Genomic DNA, 18,778 nt, shown 5'->3' on the forward strand with positions numbered 1-18,778 from the left:
CAACATACCAGCCATCATCTGGTCAGGAATGGCCGAGTGTGAACTGGCATCACTGTCGACGGCATCGATGGAGGCAAATGATGGCTGCGGGTAGAATTACACATTTCTTTTGTTGCATTGTTTTTTTGGTAGTTAAGGATTCATAAAAATAGATAAGGTATGGGTGGAAAGATTTGGAAGGGAGAATGTTAGTTGCTTTTTAGATAGGAGTACAGTACGTTGTTCAGTAACTTTCTTAATTATTATTGAAATAAAAGGGTGTTTAAGTGGAGATTCAATTCATCTTATTTTCTCAAGTTCACATATGGATTATGCTGTAGACGACCCCTCCCGATATAAAAGGTCCCGACACTCTGTTGAATGAGGCCGCTATGTCCTCCGTTGAAAGATGAACAATTTTTTCATCCATCTCACCCCTGCCTGGTAGGGGTACACCGTGAAGGGCGGCACTGATGTCTGAGGACATTATGTCGCCATCCCACCATCAGTCATGACCTACTTGTCCCTCTGACCTCTGACAAACATCTGTTGAATGGGCAAGGGAGCCAGGCTCCAACCTGAACAAAACGAGGACGACTTTCCACTTGTTCATTCCAGAAACCATGACATTTTTGTTTTCACAATTAGCTCCTCAACCTTGTCCATATTTTCATCTAGTTTGTTCGCGTTGTGAACAAATTTTATTTTTATGAGAATATTGAAAAGGAAATATTTTCTTTCCTCTTAGCCTTTTAAAATGAAATAAAAATATTTTAAAGTCCTGTTACATCTGTGAATTCTGTGATACTAGGTGCGTTTTGTTCACACTAAGCTATTTTCAAATCTGTCTGTCCTGCCAAAAATTGTTCGCTCTCCCTCTGCTCGATCATAAAATGTCGACCAAAAATAGCGAATAAATTTTGGCATAAATGACTCAATCTGAAATAAGAACAGTGAGAACAAAACCCTTCTATCAACATCATATATAGATTAGCCAATAGTGAGGCCGGAATTGCGTTTAATTTTTTAAGAAATTATACGTACCTTTTGTTCTTATATGTTGATTATAAACCCAAATTACTCTGTCATCAATATCGAAATACATATTTCTTTCTAAGTATATTGTTAGTTTACTCATGGTTTATATTGTTACACGATGGAACGTCAGTTTCAGCTTAACGTTGACGATGATGACGACATCGACCGCGATATGCTGTTGGAATATTGGGTTCACCGAATCCTCAGGGAAGATGACGACGACATCCGTCTAGCTTCTGTGGAAGAGCTGAAGGGATACATCAGGGCCGCAAATGCCAAGAAAGCTCCGGGGGTCGACTCAATAACTAACAAGTTATTGAAGAGGCTCCCGGACAACTGCGTCGAATGTCTGCTGAACATTATAAACAGTTCATTGGTCCTCAGACACTTCCCCAGAAGGTGGAAGCATGCGATCGTCGTTATGATCCCAAAACAGGATCAGAACCCGCTGTTCCCACAGAACTATCGTCCGATCAGTTTACTCTCGTCGGCGGCTAAGCTGACTGAAAGAATTGTTCTTCAATGGCTCAACGAAGAAGTTCTGCCTGATGAACAATTTGGCTTCAGAAGAGAACAGGCTCTAATGCTGAGTTGCAGGCTCTAATGCTGGTCGAAAACACCGTCCATGAGCTCAATAGCAATAAAAAAGTACATATTGTGCTACTAGATATCTCCAAGGCCTTTGACCGTGTTAGGCACAAAGGCCTTCTGCACAAATTGAATGCGTTCGTCCTACCTCGGGGCCTGATCCGGTGGATTGGGTCTTTCCTGAAAGACAGAACCTTTCAGGTTAGAGTGGAGGGCTCTCTGTCTGATAACAGAGAGATCCTCGCTGGAGTGCCACAGGGGGCTGTGCTCTCTCCGACGCTGTATTCTCTTTACACCAGTGACCTCCCAAGGTCCGAGCGTATGAAGATATCCCTGTACGCCGATGACACGGCTCTTCTCTCATTTTCCATGTGTCGAGAGCTCGGCGTCGTCTGCATGCAACGTACATTGGACGACCTCGAGCGCTGGTACCTCGATTGGAAGGTCCGAGTAAACCCGGACAAGACTCAGGCGATAACCATGGGAAGATTGCTATCTTCTTCGGCCAGAAAAGTGAGAATCTCTGGAAGGAAGATTGACTGGCAAGCGCGGGTAAAGTACCTCGGCCTTCTAATAGACCGTAGGCTTACTTGGAACCCGCACATTATGTACGTCAAATCTAGGATCGAGGGTCTGATTGCAAGTCTGTACCTTCTGATCAACAGAAAGTCAAAATTGAGCTTGAAAAACAAGATTAACATCAACAACACCATGTTCAAGCCTATCATCATGTATGCTTCAGGCGTATGGGACAAGCGGCGAAATATAATATCTCCATTCTGGAGGTATTGCAAAATGAACTGATGAGGATGATTGTGAATGCTCCTTGGTTCGTGCGGAATGAAGCCATCCGCAGAGATTTGCAGCTGCCTTCCATTCTGCAGTCCATTCAGTCAAGGAATGGGCGAGTTTTCGAAGGTGCGGAAACTCACGAAAATCCGTTAGTTAGGGAAGCTATAGACTATGCTGTAGACGACCCCTCCCGATATAGAAGGCCCCGACACTCTGTCTAATGAGGCCCTCATGTCCCCCGTTAACGGACGAATAGCTTTTTCATCCATCACAATGCAAAAAATTGGTTTTCCGTCAACTTCATGCAATTAAATGATCAGAAGACTCAAAAATTAATCATTTCAACAAACAACTGTTGTAAACTTCTGGGTATTACAATCGATGACTCTCTTAATTGGTACACGCATACAGAAAATTTAAACAAAGGTCTTCTAAGAAGGCTACGATGTATTGTCAATCCAGAAATTTTGAGAAATACATATTTTGGTTAATTTCACTCCCGAATTAGTTATGGCACAATATTATGGGGTAATTTCTGCTATGCCGCAAAATTTCTCAGGTCTCAAAAAAAGGATATACGCCTGATAACCGGAGTAGGTCCTAGAGAGCACTGCCGTGACTTATGTTGAAGTTAGTATGTTGGCAATCCTGTAATTGACGTGTCATCTGTTAGTTTTTTTTTTTTAGCTCTGTACTCGTGTGAGTTGCATGTTGTATGTTATGTCGACGAAGTGATTACTTATTAAAACGTTAATCAAGGTGTGCCTTATTTAATTGCCCAGTATCTATTTGATGGTATTTCAAGGCGCAGTTCAAAAGGTTATGGGCCCAGACAACCTTTTCTTGGACTTTTGAAATACTAATATAGAATTGGGATAGAGGTTGAAAGCGTCAGAGGAGTGAGTGATTATTCTGGAAACCAAAATGGCGATGGCAGTGTCACTTGGACAATTGAAACAATTTGATGGGACCGTTACTCAAATTGGGAGTTTCGTATGAAACTAGTACTGGAAAATAATGAGGTACTAGATGTTCTGGAAATTACGGACGAAACTACGAGACAAACTGCAAAATTCAAGAAACAGGATGTCAAAGCTAGGAATATCATAGTGCAGGCGTTGGCGGATAATATCCTTGATAGTGTAAGAGATGAGAAATCTGCAAGAGATATCTTTTTGACTCTTCAAAAGACATACACAAAAAGTGGACTATCAGTTCAAGTGAATTTACAGCGAAAGCTCAGAAACATGATGTATGAAAGTGGTTCCCTTGAAAGTTTCATAACGAAATATGAAAAGACTGTTCAAGATTTGAAGAGTAGTGGTGGAAAAATCCAGGATGAAGAAATTATTTCCCAGTTGCTGGCTGCGATGCCTGAACATTACCAAGCTATTACTACTACAATAGACGTTCTATACAGCCAGAACCCTACTGAAATGAATTTTCATTTTGTGAAAAACAAACTTTTACAAGAAGAAGCTCGTCAGAATAATAGTAGTGCCTCTGTTAACAGCGAGGAAGCAATCGCTCTAGTCAGTGGAGGTGGAAAAAAATTCCGTCATGAAAATAGACAAAGACAAATACACAATGTGAGAAACATAAATAATAGACACAGTGTAGGCAATAGACAATATTTTCAAGGTAACAGTTCTAGCAACATAAATTTCCGGTATAAGTGTTACAAATGTGGCAGACCTGGACATAAAAGAGTTGACTGCCCGGAGCTACGAGGAGTGGAAAAGTCACGCACTTATATCGCTTCAGAAACAGAAGAAGAGGACATAACCTTTTTGGCTAATGTTGGTCATACTGAAACAGGGATGTGTGTCACTGTCAACAATGTCACTTCCCATAATTTTGACAACTCCACAATTATTTCTTTTATTGTTGATTCTGGGGCAACAAATCATTTAATTTGTTCAAATACAGGAAAATATTTGAAGGAGGAAAAATTCGTGGATTATTCCATTGGTGTGGCCAAAAGGGATGTAAAAATCAAAGCCAACAGAAGTGGAAACTTGTACTTGAAAAATAAAGACAATGTGAACATCAAAATAAAAGATGTTCTGGAATGCTGTGATTTACCATACAATCTACTTTCTGTAAAAAGACTACAACAAGAAGGCTTCAAAGTGATTTTTGATGGCAATAATGTGCAAATTGTTGGGAAAAAGAACCAAGTTGTAATTGAGGGAAGCATCAGAGGAAACTTGTATATTATTGACTTTGTACTTGAAGAAGATTCAGCAAATATGACTTCCAATGAGAAGAGTTCTTTGTTACATAGGAGAATGGGTCATTCTTCCTATTATCCCATAACGAACATTTGTCAGGTGTGCATGGAAGGAAAACAAACACGTTCCTCATTTCTGAAAGTTTTGCCCACTGAAAAAAAATCTAAAAGAATATTAGAAGTGGTGTCTTCTGATGTAGCTGGACCATTTGTTCCTGCAACTTATGATGGAATGAAGTATTATGTTTCATTTACTGACCATTTCTCCCACTTCACATGTGTTTACCTCATGAAAACCAAAAGTGAGGTTTTAGAAAAATTTAAGGAATATGAAGCAATGGTTTGTAATAAGTTCCAAACCAAAATAAGTAAATTTAGATGTGACAATGGTGGAGAATATACCTCCAGAGATTTCAAAGACTTCTGTAAGAAAAATGGTATGGAAGTACAATATACAGTCCCTAGGACACCTGAACAGAATGGTGTTAGTGAACGTCTCAATAGGACACTAATGAATATGGCTCGTTGTCTGCTACTTGATTCGCAGATGTCAAAGTCATTTTGGGGTGAAGCTATCAGATGTGCAGCTTATCTTAATAATAGATTACCAACCTCAACATTAGAAAAAGGCCAATTACCAGAAAATATTTGGTATGGACATAATGTAGAACTCAATAACATCAAAATATTTGGATGCACAGGCTACGTTCACATACCAGAAGAAGATAGAACAGACAAATTTCAGAAACATAGTATCAAAATGAAAATGTTAGGTTATGCACCTAATGGTTTCAGAATGTGGAACTCTGAGAAGAAAAAGTTGGTTATAGCTCGAAACATTGTATTTGATGAAAGTGAAAACAATATTGTGACGCCAACACATGAGCAGAATGAAATTATTTTGCCCCACTTGATTGAAGAAAACATAAATATACAAGAAGAAAATGAAGTCCAAGTTGAAAATGAAGTCCAAGCTGAGCAGGAAGGAAATGGGGCAATTAGACAGAGCATCAGAGAAAGAAGAATACCAGCTAGATTTCAAGACTATGATGTGGACCTTATGATTGCTTTGGCTACAGGCTACTTACCATCTGATATACCACAAAGTTATGATGCTGCTGAGAAGGATGAAGGATGGAGGAATGCCATCAAAGAAGAAATATCAAACTTGACCAGGAACCAAACATGGGATATAGTACCATGTCCTCAGGATTCTACTGTAGTGGATTCACGATGGGTTTTTACACAAAAAAACATCAATGGTGAATCTACAAAGAAAGCAAGGTTGGTAGCAAGAGGTTTCCAGCAAGATGAAGTACCTTATGAAGATGTGTATACACCAGTGGCACGTATGGTAACAATCCCAATACTTCTAGTATTGGCTGTGGAGAGGGATTATCACATGGGCCAGTTGGATGTGAAGTCAGCATTCCTAAATGGAAGTTTGGATGCTCCAGTTTACATGTACCTGCCTGAGGGAGTCAATGGTCCACTTAATCATGTTTGCAAGCTGAAGAAGGCCTTATATGGACTCAAACAGAGTCCAAAGTGCTGGTATGAAAGGTTGAATGCATTTTTGAACTCATTGAAATTCATATGTTCAAAGGTAGACCCGTGTCTCTACATTAGAGCAGAAACATATTTATTGATATGGGTAGATGATATATTTTTAATTTCAGATGATAAAGACAATTTGAATTTGGTTATGAAACAGCTGTCACAAGAGTTTGAAATGAAAGTCATGTTTGATGATAAATTGTTGTTTTTAGGTTTAGAAATTGAAAGAACCCAAGGAAAAGTGTACATTACACAGAGAAATCTTATAGAGAAAATTTTGATAAAATTTGGTATGACTGATTGTAAGGGAGCTTCTCTTCCGATGGTACCAAAATTAAATCTAGAACCAGAAAGTACTTCTGTTTCACATAAATTGCCTTACAAGGAATTAATTGGCAGTCTTATGTACATAATGTTGGGTACAAGACCAGACTTGGCTTTTGCAATAACATATTTCAGTCAATTTCAACATAATTTCAATTTATCTCATTGGAAGCACTTGAAAGGTATTCTACGATATCTAAAGGAGACAAAATATTATGGTTTATGTTTTTACAAGTCAAATCAAACATCATTCACAATACATGCCTCTGTTGATGCAGATTTTGCGAATAATCCTCTAGATAGAAAAAGTATTAGTGGTTTTGTTCTAAGACTTAATAATAATACAGTGCTGTGGAAATCAAAGAAACAATCTGTAGTAGCATTATCAACGTGTGAAGCAGAATATGTTGCACTGTCTGCGTGTTTAACTGAATGTTTATTTTTAAAACAGTTGATGAAAGATATGCTTATTGAAGTTCAACCCATTTTGGTATATGAGGACAATCAGTCATGTATTAAGATTGCTAAAACATTAGAAACCAAAAGATCTAAGCATATAGATGTTAAACATCATTTTGTAAGAAATTGTGTTAGGGAAGGTGTTGCACAGTTGATTTATGTTCCTTCTAATCTACAAATTGCAGATGTTTTGACTAAAGCATTACCCTTATCAAGATTTCTTATTTTTAGGGAGAAAATGAATGTTATCTCAATATTACAGAATGGGTGAATACTGAATATATTTATATTTTGGGCATATGCACTTTCCAGAATTGGGGGTGGGTGTTGAAGTTAGTATGTTGGCAATCCTGTAATTGACGTGTCATCTGTTAGTTTTTTTTTTTTAGCTCTGTACTCGTGTGAGTTGCATGTTGTATGTTATGTCGACGAAGTGATTACTTATTAAAACGTTAATCAAGGTGTGCCTTATTTAATTGCCCAGTATCTATTTGATGGTATTTCAAGGCGCAGTTCAACAACTTATTTATGAAACTGATCATAATGACGCTTCCATGTATTTACATTTTCCAAACTGTCTGTGAAATACACGAGAATAAAAGAAACTATTCTTACAACTCTGATACTCACACACATGATACTAGATCTGCTAACCAAATAGCGTTGCCAAAATCCAAAACGAACTCCATAAATTTTAAACTTTACAAGAAGTTGACTTCAGAGATGCGATCACTGAAAAATTCTGAATTCAAAAAGGCTATTAGAGATGTACTTTCAGATCACTGTTTTTATAATATTAATGAATTTTCGAATAGTTAATAATCTATTGATTAATATATTGAACAATAATCCTTCACTGATATAATAATAATAATAATAATTCATTTATTGACTACCTTATGAGAAAAATTATTTGTAGCGGGTCAATTACAAGATATAGGTATGTGACAATCAAAGCACCTTATCAAAATAAATAAAAATATGAGATGAATATATACATACATACATATATACATGCACATATACAGACACATGTAAAAACAAATATACAGACAGGATATTACACAAATTAGATAAAAATAAAAAAGTATAATAAAGAATTATTGTGTCAACATATAGTCGGTATCTGAAAATATTCGTTAACTGTGTAGAGACTGTGAGCTATTAAGAGTTTTTTAACTTAAATTTAAATTCGGCATAACTCAATTTTTTATAGTACTCTGGCAAAAAATTATAAAGGTTCAAATTTAAACTGTTTCGAGATGAAGTCTCTATTCTAAATCTTTTATTTAGAAGGAAAGAACCATGTCTAGTATTATATGTATGGTTTGTGTCACTTCTAGGATATGTATGGCAATTTTTGTGAGTCTCCAGTAAACTCAAATAAATATAAATAGAAGGAACTGTTAATATGTTGAGTTTTTGAAAGTAATTTCGGTAAGAATACCGAAAACCTAAACCGGCGACTATTCCTACAGCACGTTTCTGTAATGTCAGGATTCGATGAGCATGTGTAGAGTTGCCACATAACACAGTTCCATTGGATACATGAGAATGGAATAATGAGAAATATGAGATCAGAAGCACATCCGGACTAACTGATTTTTTGAATCGGAATGATAAAATGTAGCATCGTCTGCGAATAAAATACCATTAATGTAAATAATGAAAAGAAGTGGCCCCGGAACTGAACCTTGAGGTACACCACAAGTAATTTCCTGACTAGAGGATAGTGTTGATCCATTAAAAACTGCGTGAACTCGTTGAGTTAAATATGATCTAAAATATGATATATATATATATATATATATATATATATATATATATATATATATATATAATATAAATTGGATAATGTTAGCGACTGGAGAAATGTATGGTAAAATGGATTAACAGGGTCTCTCAGTCAAAAAATCAAAAATCAAACTCTGCTTTACTTTGCCAAGCTTTCGCTTCTAATGGGAAGCTTCTTCAGGGCCTATAATTTAATGATTTTTGAATATTTTCGACTTTGAATAATATTACAAATCATACTTACAGTAAAAATGAGTGAAAAACACATATCACATTAAAGTGATATAAAGCTCAATAAAAAATCATGTGCATTAGCACAACACTCTATAGAAACATGTCATAAACCAAATTTCTCTAATATCAAAGTTTTACATACAGAAAAAAATATTTCCAAACGCCTTTTTCTTGAAATGGTGGAAATTAATAAGTCTTCTGATTGTATGAATAAGAAAACTGACATTGATAATCTCAGCAGTATATATAGTAATTTACTAGAACTACATCAAAAACATAATAATAATGAAAGATGTATCAATCAATAACTCTTTCATTACAGTAAAAAATTATCAAATCATCATACCCATTGAAAAATGACATTTATGTGAAGGTATGACATTTGTCAAACCCACAAAAAAAATCGTATACATGTTAACTTTTATGTCAATTCTATCTTCAATTTATTGTTTTTCACTCATTTTTACTGTAAGTATGATTTGTAATATTATTCAAAGTCGAAAATATTCAAAAATCATTAAATTATAGGCCCTGAAGAAGCTTCCCATTAGAAGCGAAAGCTTGGCAAAGTAAAGCAGAGTTTGATTTTTGATTTTTTGACTGAGAGACCCTGTTAATCCATTTTACTATATATATATATATATATATATATATATGTCATGAACTCATTGGTCCTTCTCGACAATAATCAGCTGAAAGGGTAAGGGAGCTGGACTTCAACCTGATTGAACTGAAGATGACTTTCCACTTTATATTGTTTCTCAAATATTGTGAAATTGGCCGCGGTGGTAGTGCGCCCGAGTCATGATCGGAAGACCGTGGGTTCGATTCCCGCTTCGACCAGATATTTTTCTCGAGAGAATTTATCTGGTTGAAACTGAGATGATTCTGCAACCGTGTCAGGAATCACACGTTAAAAGGTAAGACCTCGTTAGTCCTTAGCTAGCACAAGTTCTCAACTTTTGAGAGTTGTCGTTAGTATGGGGGTGACAGCTGATTTTAAACAGATTTTACAAATTATCTCACGTACTATATGCAACATTATACTTATATCATCACTTTTGGAATACCCACACTAGAAACAATATAGCCTCATGTCACCCAGTGCTAAATAATTTATCCGAAAAGCGAACAACAGACAAAATCTATTAATTACCAGCAAAGACAATTTTTCAAATTTAATACAATCATAATATGTCGGCGAATGTTAACTAACGCATTAATATGGGCATCGAATAATATTCTCTTACCAGAGACAATGGTTGTCTCTGCTCTTACTAAAAGGAGTATAACTGTGGTATGGGCATGGGCAACATCATCTATCAAGGATCAATTGACCAAAGAGTACACCGATTAAAGTGAACTCTTTGCTAAAATAAATAGAAATATAAACTATTGACACCATCTTGCGGCAACGTCAGAACTACCCCAATGAGCCTTTTTCCTGAGAATAGTACAGTGAACGTGTCACGAGAGGCAGCACTAGTAGTAAGGGCAAATATAAACTATTCACATGTAAAACAGTGTTATTTACGTAATATTAATTTATTATTTAAAAATATAAATCTGATATAAAAAATTATTTTGTGCTAGTATAATGCCAACAAAGCATTGCTGTTTTGCGAATTGTACGTCGGATAATCGATATCCGGAAGAAAACGTGTTTTTATACCATTTATAAAACCTCATATTAATGAGGTTAGATGTGAGAAATGAAATAATGAAAAAATGAATAAATATTCATATATATGCTCTAAACATGAAATTAATAGTACATTTTTCATAGTCAATTACCATTGATTAGAAATGAGATATAAGCTCAATCGTTTATTAAATTATATTCAATTAAATTTATTTCATTACCATCTATATTTGATTCACATTTCTCTCGGAAATAAGTCTGAAATTCATAATTATTTTGAATTTCTTTTATTACAGTTTGAATCTACCGCTACTCGTTTACTAGAGTCTGTATACTAACCTGTCTATTAATTCACTTTTTTTCCAATTACTTTTAAATTACGGCATGAAAGCCAACGTTTTAATGTTACAACATTGTTATCCTTTACAGTTGCAAATTTTAGTTTTGCTCCAGGAACATTTTCTTCTAAAACATGATTTTTTAATTGTACTTTACCATATGTTTATATGAGGATTAGGCAGTGTTTGTCCCTACCGAACTACTAGCGCTGCTAGTGAGTGATTTTTCGTACTTCAGGAAAAAGGTTCATTGGTCTACAACAATTTCTGAAACGAAAGCGTATCACATCATTCACTTGCGTATAGGCATCTTAGCGTAGGTTTGTCTTTTGGTACTCCGAGGCGTAGGCGTATGGAAGAAAAAGAAAAAATATACCAGAGAATGCTAATAGTGCGTTCCACTAAGCGTTTACAACGATCACGCTCACAATGTACAACCGCAGTTTTCTCGTTCCACTTAATTACGAGCGTAACTGTCGCAAACTCGAGGGGAATGGATTAAGGAGCGTTTCAAGCATTCATGTAAACATTTCAAAGGGATAGAAAATATAAAGTAGAAGTTTAGGAAGGTAAGCCTTAACAAAAAGTCATAAGTAACTTTATTTATATTAAAAAAGAAGTAGGTGTAAGTCATTTTTTATATATAATTTCAGTGAAGTTATTGAACAAATTGAGTTTGAATGTAATTAAAATGTCTTTTACGACAATTTGATATATTTTGATGCTCTAGAAACCTGTTCATCTGATTCAGAAAAAGCGTGGAATGCAACTTCACAAAATAATAATCGTGAAAACCAAAAACTTTGGCAACGTATTATTCATTATGAGAAGGTAATGCATCGTTATTCAGATGAACAAGAATTCAAAAGTCATTTCAGGTACATGATTTTCTATCACATATTTTGTTATTTTTCGTATCGCCATCTTCAAGCTTCAAATGTCATTTCAAAAATTGCCCCGAAATATTCTCAACATCCACTTTGATGCTTTGATCCACCTCTTCAGATGGGTCGTTGGAGCTTGCCGTGAGAAAGTAATGACGTTTTCGCCGCAACCACAACGACCGTGGTCGTCAAGTGGAATGGCTAAAGAAGAATTTTGATCATTGTGAGAGCTTAGTGGAACGCACAGTAATCAATTATTTACTATTCTGTGTTCGTTTCGTTTAGCATTAACTTGTGATTTTGTGATTCTGTAAAGAGTAAAGATACAGTACAGTTAATGTGAATTTCAGGTACACGTGAAAAGAAAGGTATGTATCAGTTAATGAATTACAAAATGATGCAATGTAACTTGAAGCTAATATACATTAAACCTAATCAGTCCATAAATGATTCTTTTTCACCGGATTGTTTCTATTCAGTTTTTTCAGAATATAACCTATACAACCAACATATTTCTACAAGATGCCGCTGTCTTGTCGATTTTATAAAGAGAAATATCCGGAAATAGAAGACGTCGTCATGGTTAATGTTAGAGAAATTGCTGAGATGGGGGCTTATGTCCGATTACTCGAATATAACAATATTGAGGGTATGATATTGCTCTCGGAATTGTCGAGGAGACGTATCAGATCTATAAACAAACTTATTCGAGTAGGAAAGACAGAACCAGTCGTAGTTATCAGGGTGGACAAAGAAAAAGGTTACATAGATTTATCTAAGAGACGTGTCAGTGCTGAGGACGTTGAAAAGTGTACCGAACGGTTTGCTAAAGCCAAAGCAGTTAATTCCATCCTCAGGCATGTTGCAGAGTTGCTTAATTATGAGAATGATGAACAGCTGGAAGAACTTTATCAAAAAACTGCTTGGTATTTTGAAGAAAAATATAAAAAGAATAAAGCTAGTGCTTATGATTTCTTCAAACAAGCTGTTTTGTAAGTAAAAGTATTTTTTGGTATATACAGACATGTCGATGCCCAATAGGCTGTTTCAGCCTATTGGGCATCGTCAGTAACGGGCAGGAGGTCCTCGATTGAAGGCAAGATGAGAAAAAAAATTTTCTAGTGAACTCATTTATTTTTTGCTTACTGAAAATAAATCTGAAATCAAAATTTGCTTCTGGAAATATAAATTTCAAGCACTCACTTGTAATAAAAACTCATAAAATGGTACATTCTCTTTACAATTGTATGTTGTGGATCTTTACTCACTTCTTTCAAACATATTCACAAAATAGAAACCTCTATTTTGCAAAATTAAACCTTAGAGGATAATTCCAAGTCCTCTAAGAGTTATAATGTAGCTTCACTATAAGTTTCTTGTTGACATTATCCTTATGAGTAAAATTTGAGACATAACTTATGTTGCTAAATTTTTGAAATTTCATGTAACATGGCCCTACATTCCTGCAAATAAATACAATTTGTCATTTCAACTTTCTTTCAAATTATATAACTACATAATCTACAGATATGAAATTAATTGTAGAAGGCATATTCTAATTGACATGAAAGTTGGGGTTCTGTATTTATTCAATAGTCATATATATTTGACAATATCACATTTATTTCTGGTTTAATTTTGTTTCACTGCCAACACAACCACCAAAAGTTTCATTTAGTACTATTATGATGTAGTTTGCTGGAAATATGGAAGGATAATGGAAGTAGTAAGTGAATAAAGGTTTCTAGCATGCTATCGTATAAAGAAGTAGTCATTTTATGAGTTTTTGTTGCCAAAAGTGATCAGCGAACAAAAATGTGTAAATCCAATAATTTGTCTAAAAGTAAGTTTAACCATTACAACAAATATATATTTACAAATTTTTTTTTCTTAATATTTCATTGCTTTACACCCGAATCTATGACAATTCAATATGATTTCAACTTGGTTTTTGCAGGGATCCTTCCATATTAGCTGAATGTGAGCTAGACGACAAAACTAAAGAAGTTCTTTTAGGAAATATCAAAAGGAAACTCACCTCTCAGGCAGTTAAAATTAGGGCAGATATTGAATGTGCTTGTTATGGATATGAAGGAATTGATGCAGTCAAAGCTGCCTTGAAAGCTGGTCTAGAATTGTCAACAGAGGAACTACCCATAAAAATAAATTTGATTGCTCCACCTTTATATGGTACAAAAAGAAGCATTATCTAATAACATTCCAAAAGAATTTAACCCTATATCATTTTTGTGTATGAACGTTGAAATTATTCCTACTATAATAATAAAGATCATTTTTCCCATCATATGATAAAACCAGAAGAAACACAAAATACTAAACATGTTGAGAAAAGGTAAAGATTATGTTAGCTGTAGGCGGCCCATTTGATATCCACCTTCAGCTTTTAGGTTTCAATAGTCTATTTAAAATTCATTAATGAAGTTGCGATAGGTGTAGTAGAATACAAAATATTCACTTGAATAAAAACCAGCTCAGGATTGGAGAGCCTGAGGCTTCTTGTAACTAAATTTTCTCAATTCGTAATCGAAGTGGCGGGTGTTAAGTAAAATACAAAATTATTCACTTGGTTTCTCATAAGTAATTTTTTCAAATCTTTTAGCAATATGATAATAATAATGATCTTTTTTAATCCCAAGAAACAAGAACCACTAGCATTTCATGCTAGAGGTTCCAAATCCTACTTATCAGCTTCATTGTAATATTTTCACTTAACAGTTTACCGAAACATAAAACTTGTAATATACAATAGCTTATTTTTGCATATTTATTGCATCACAAAATATATGCAATATCAAGTGTCACACTGGAAATGTCTTGTAACAAATACACTTACTGGCACTATAATAATGATAATTGTATGAGTATTCTAAGGACTATCAATATTAACTCAGTTTTCAGGTATTACACACTTATTTTCAACCTGGCAGTACCTAATGTTAGAGAAGTTGTACTGAAACCTCTGACGTAAAATAATCCAAAACAAGGACATTTCCCATCACCATAACCAGAATTCGTTTCTCATATGTGTTTTCGCCAACCAAGTTGGCGAAACACATATTGAGACGCCGAGTTAGTTGGTGAAACGCACGTCGAGAAGAGTATTCCAGTTCTTGTGAATTGAGAAAAGTGCTTGTTTTGGAAGAAGAATTCAATTACGTGACTCTGTTCTTCATCAAAAAATAATAACTTATTTTTCAGTTATGACAACTTCAACACCTGAGAAGCAAGATGGTTTGAAGATCTTGAATGATGCCATTGAAAAGGTTAAACTAACCATAACAGAACTTGGAGGTGAATTCAATATCCAAATGGCTGTAAGTTAAAAAAATTTATATAAATTTTTCTTAGTATTGAAGTGGAATATAAGACCAGAAATGTAAGAGGATAGTATAGCACTTACTTACATTTTATGAAATATATTCAACTTCACTGAAGCTGACGGATTTGAAAAATATGTTATCAACATTCAAAGCATTTGTGATCCAACACTAGACAGTGTTATTTTGTCCCACCAAAGTCTCCTCAGTGGTTCTGAGTAGTAAACGGTTATAACATATCCCGTCACGAAGGCGCCATCTATGTGAAAGACAGACTTTGTTATAGGCGTTTCACTATATAGTACTCCACACTACTTTACAATGTAAGCATTATACTCCACACTGCTTACATTATGAGGTAGCGTAATGGAAATAAAATCTGTATCGTAAAAAAACTTATTCACTATGTGAAAATCTCACAATAAAATCTTTTTTCAATACATTAGTTATGGATTTTCATCAAGTATCATCCAATTTCATCATATATCTATATTGTGAAAACTTGTAATTGCTATAATGAATATTATTATTTATTTTTATCAAGTAATGTATCGGTGTATTCAAAAAAAGAAGTTTCATTGTTCAAAATATCATATATGTTGTAGACGACAAGTCAAAAGAAATAAAGTTTAGAGATGAAAATACCTTACACTTACAGTATAAATATAAATACCTACATATACATATTTTCATGACAAAAAATATCACTCTAGTAATTGAAATTCAAAATTCAGTATTCCAGTACAGAATAAAAGCTATTGTATAACATTTTTTTCACAGCATGTGAACATTCATGAAATTGTGTTAACTTTGTTAGGAATCCAAAACGAGCACTTTTTCCAAACACCAGATCTGCAATACTCTTCCCGACGCGCGATTCAGCGTCTGTTTTCTTCATCTCCTGAAAAGGGCTCGTTCCAGTTTCACCTTTTATCTATATATACATATATTTCTCGTGGCTTTATTCTGTAATATGAATGCCATATTTCAATCTAGAATAACAGTATGTAGTAAGACAACAGAACAGACCAATTCGTGATATTTCTTAGCCTTTTCATAGAAAAACAGAAAGATTAAAGTTTTTACGAAGACACCTAAAAATTTGATTAACTAAACTTATGCAATCGACCTATTACCTATTCTTAATAGATGACCCATCGGTTTTTCCTTTATGCTGAGAATAAAATTAATAAAAACCGTTTTTTATTTATTAACTATCAGCTTATTTTCATCAAACCATTGAACTTATTTTTAATTGAAACGGTAATTTAATTTGACAAATATTTTTCGAAAATTAATAAGAGGCATTTTCTGTCAACGAAATGATGTTACCAACATGCACTGAAAAAATTGTATAATTGATAAAAATTGAAGGACAGAGTCCTGAAGAATCTCACAGTTAATTTGAAGGGTAGTGGACTGGCATTAGTTGATTGCTGTCACTTTCTTTCTGGATATGAACTCAGCATGTCACCCATTCTGCCCCCGAAATCTTATTTATAAAGCTTATCTATTGTTTGTGATCAGTTTCTTTAAACCATAGTTCATTTCATATAACTTTAATCCATTAATTTTGTTTTCACAATTGTATCTACTTTTTGATTTATCGAAATAAAATGTATAGATAGTGGAATACAGAGCAAATTGATTAGGAAAAACCTGGAAAAGTCTAGGACTTTAATTCGCAGAAAATGCTGTTGAAACGTCAGATCTTTTTTGAAGGGATGTATATCTGAAAAAAAATTAAATCCTGCTCCTTCATTCTGAAAGTTATTGAAAATCATAAAATAATTGATAGAACTGTAAGAAATAAGTCTTGTCTTTCTCTGCATATGTTTAGAATGTTTTATCATTTTAATTTGGTGCTCTTTTTGATCTGGAAATTGAATTGACCTTTCTGTGATAGCCTAAAGTAGTGACTGCAACGGATGAAGCAGAGCTCTTGAAGCAGATGGAAAAAGCAGAGCAAGAGAATGCGGAAGTCTCAGGTGATGACGATGATGAAAAGGAACAAGAAGGCCAAGTCTATAGTGAAGAAGATGAAAAAAACAATTCTGGAGAAGATTGAACTAGTTCACATACTTTTTTAATATAATTGAAAAACTGAATCTTTTTTCAAGATTTAGTACATATAACTGAAAATCATATAAGTTATCATCGGCAATATAAGTAATATATTGATTTTTACATTCAATTCTTGTTTCATTATTGTATTTTTTTTATTTTTTCATTTCCGAGTATGATTGATAAAATCAATATCAACTTTCATGCAAGACTTTAATCTTCAGCATATAATAGAAAATATTAATCCATCATAACATTTTATTTATTGGAATGAAATTGTCGGTATTTAATAGAAAGATATTCAATTTTTTTAATGGGTACAAATATTTTATTTGTTTCAATTTTATTGAGAACTTTGTCAAAAATAAGGGTGTATATATGTATTTTTATGGCATCAAATGATACATGTACTGAAGAAATAAAATCAAATATGTAATATATGTAATCAAATATACATTGTATGTGTTTGCAAATCTCAAAATTCTATAATACCTAGAGACCTAGACTCATTCTGGCCATTGTTAGTATGTTGAAGATTTCTGTATTTCTTTTTCTCTTTGGATTCACATTTAAAGTTCATCAATTTCCGAGGAATTATTGCTATAATAACATTGTTTATTTTGTGAATTAGTGAAAGATCTCATTGTAATCTTCTATGAGCCAGAATATTCAAGTTGAGAATATCCAATATGATTTTATAGTTGTATTCATCAATATGATGTTCCAGTATGTATACAGAGTACCTTAAAAACTTATTTTGAACACATTCTAGCATATCAATATCCACATTACATGAGGGGCATCTGTATCTGTAGAGTAGGGAGGGTGAGTGTAAGCCCACGCACTTAGGCCACATATGACCCATCCTCCCGAGGAGTTGTCCTCCTAGGTCGTCGTCCATCCTGTCCTTTCCAGGAAGGTGGACAGGTCGCTGGGAGACATCTCCTTTATATTGGCAGGTGTAGACCAAGACTCGCCGAACACACACTCTCTTATTGACGATAACTCCGGGCACTCGCACAGGACATGCCTGACAGTCTCATCTTCCTGTTCACACATCCTGCAAAGAGGTGTGTCCACTAGCCCCATATTATGTAGGTGTTTCCTTAGCTGACGGTGGCCAGTCAGAAATCCTACTGTAAGGCGCAGATTTTTCCTGGTCATCGCCAGATATTTCTTCGGCGCCAGCTTCCCAGAGTCGCCCAAGGTGATCCTGGCAAGATTACATCCTTTGATTTCATCCCATCTCTTTGGAGATTGAGCATGGGTGTAACTTTTGACTAGTTCCGCAATTGTCGAAGTCATCAGGCCGTGGGTGCCACTTGGTCCTAAAATTCTTAGTCCAGCCGCTTCCTTGGCTAAAGAGTCGGCAATGCGATTACCTTTACTCCTGTCGTGCTTTTTAACCCACCTCAGGATAATGTTATTATCTACCGAGGCTTTGGCTAAATCTTGGTGGCACTCTAGTGCCTAGCCCTGAAGTAACACGGTGTCTGTTCAAGGCTAATAGTGCT

The 18,778-nt window shown here is 34.7% G+C and overlaps 1 protein-coding gene and 1 long non-coding RNA gene across 3 annotated transcripts; one reads left to right on the forward strand and one right to left on the reverse strand.

Moving 5' to 3' along the window:
• On the reverse strand, nucleotides 1-11,292 carry LOC141481707 (uncharacterized). The gene is made up of 3 exons (XR_012465115.1): nucleotides 10,980-11,292; nucleotides 7,601-7,712; nucleotides 1-84 (listed from the first exon to the last, which is right to left on the reverse strand). It is a non-coding gene; the product is annotated as an uncharacterized lncRNA (long non-coding RNA).
• Nucleotides 11,293-12,072: 780 nt separating this feature from the next.
• Nucleotides 12,073-17,394, forward strand: eIF2alpha (eukaryotic translation initiation factor 2 subunit alpha). 2 transcript variants are annotated; one of them, XM_023158863.2, is made up of 5 exons: nucleotides 12,073-12,230; nucleotides 12,342-12,854; nucleotides 13,820-14,052; nucleotides 15,082-15,197; nucleotides 17,107-17,394. In XM_023158863.2, the coding sequence occupies exons 2-5, from the start codon at nucleotides 12,385-12,387 to the stop codon at nucleotides 17,266-17,268; spliced, it is 981 nt and encodes a 326-aa protein (XP_023014631.1). In that variant the 5' UTR covers nucleotides 12,073-12,230; nucleotides 12,342-12,384; the 3' UTR covers nucleotides 17,269-17,394. The 2 variants fall into 2 exon arrangements, with proteins under 2 accessions (XP_023014631.1, XP_023014632.1); XM_023158864.2 differs by having other exon boundaries at nucleotides 12,074-12,230; nucleotides 12,351-12,854.
• Nucleotides 17,395-18,778: the final 1,384 nt, after the last annotated feature.

Source organism: Leptinotarsa decemlineata, unplaced genomic scaffold (genome assembly GCF_025532065.1).
Source record: "Leptinotarsa decemlineata unplaced genomic scaffold, Ldec_3_MD MMD2_tig00000505_RagTag_RagTag, whole genome shotgun sequence".
NCBI classification, from domain to species: domain Eukaryota; kingdom Metazoa; phylum Arthropoda; class Insecta; order Coleoptera; family Chrysomelidae; genus Leptinotarsa; species Leptinotarsa decemlineata.

Bases quoted from the DNA above. Each gene is read 5' to 3' on its own strand.
- eIF2alpha (XM_023158863.2), top strand. From the start codon at position 12,385: ATGCCGCTGTCTTGTCGATTTTATAAAGAGAAATATCCGGAAATAGAA. The intron at 14,053-15,081 runs GTACAAAAAGAA...CTTATTTTTCAG, and splicing joins GATTGCTCCACCTTTATATG to TTATGACAACTTCAACACCT. The intron at 15,198-17,106 runs GTAAGTTAAAAA...TTTCTGTGATAG, and splicing joins AATTCAATATCCAAATGGCT to CCTAAAGTAGTGACTGCAAC.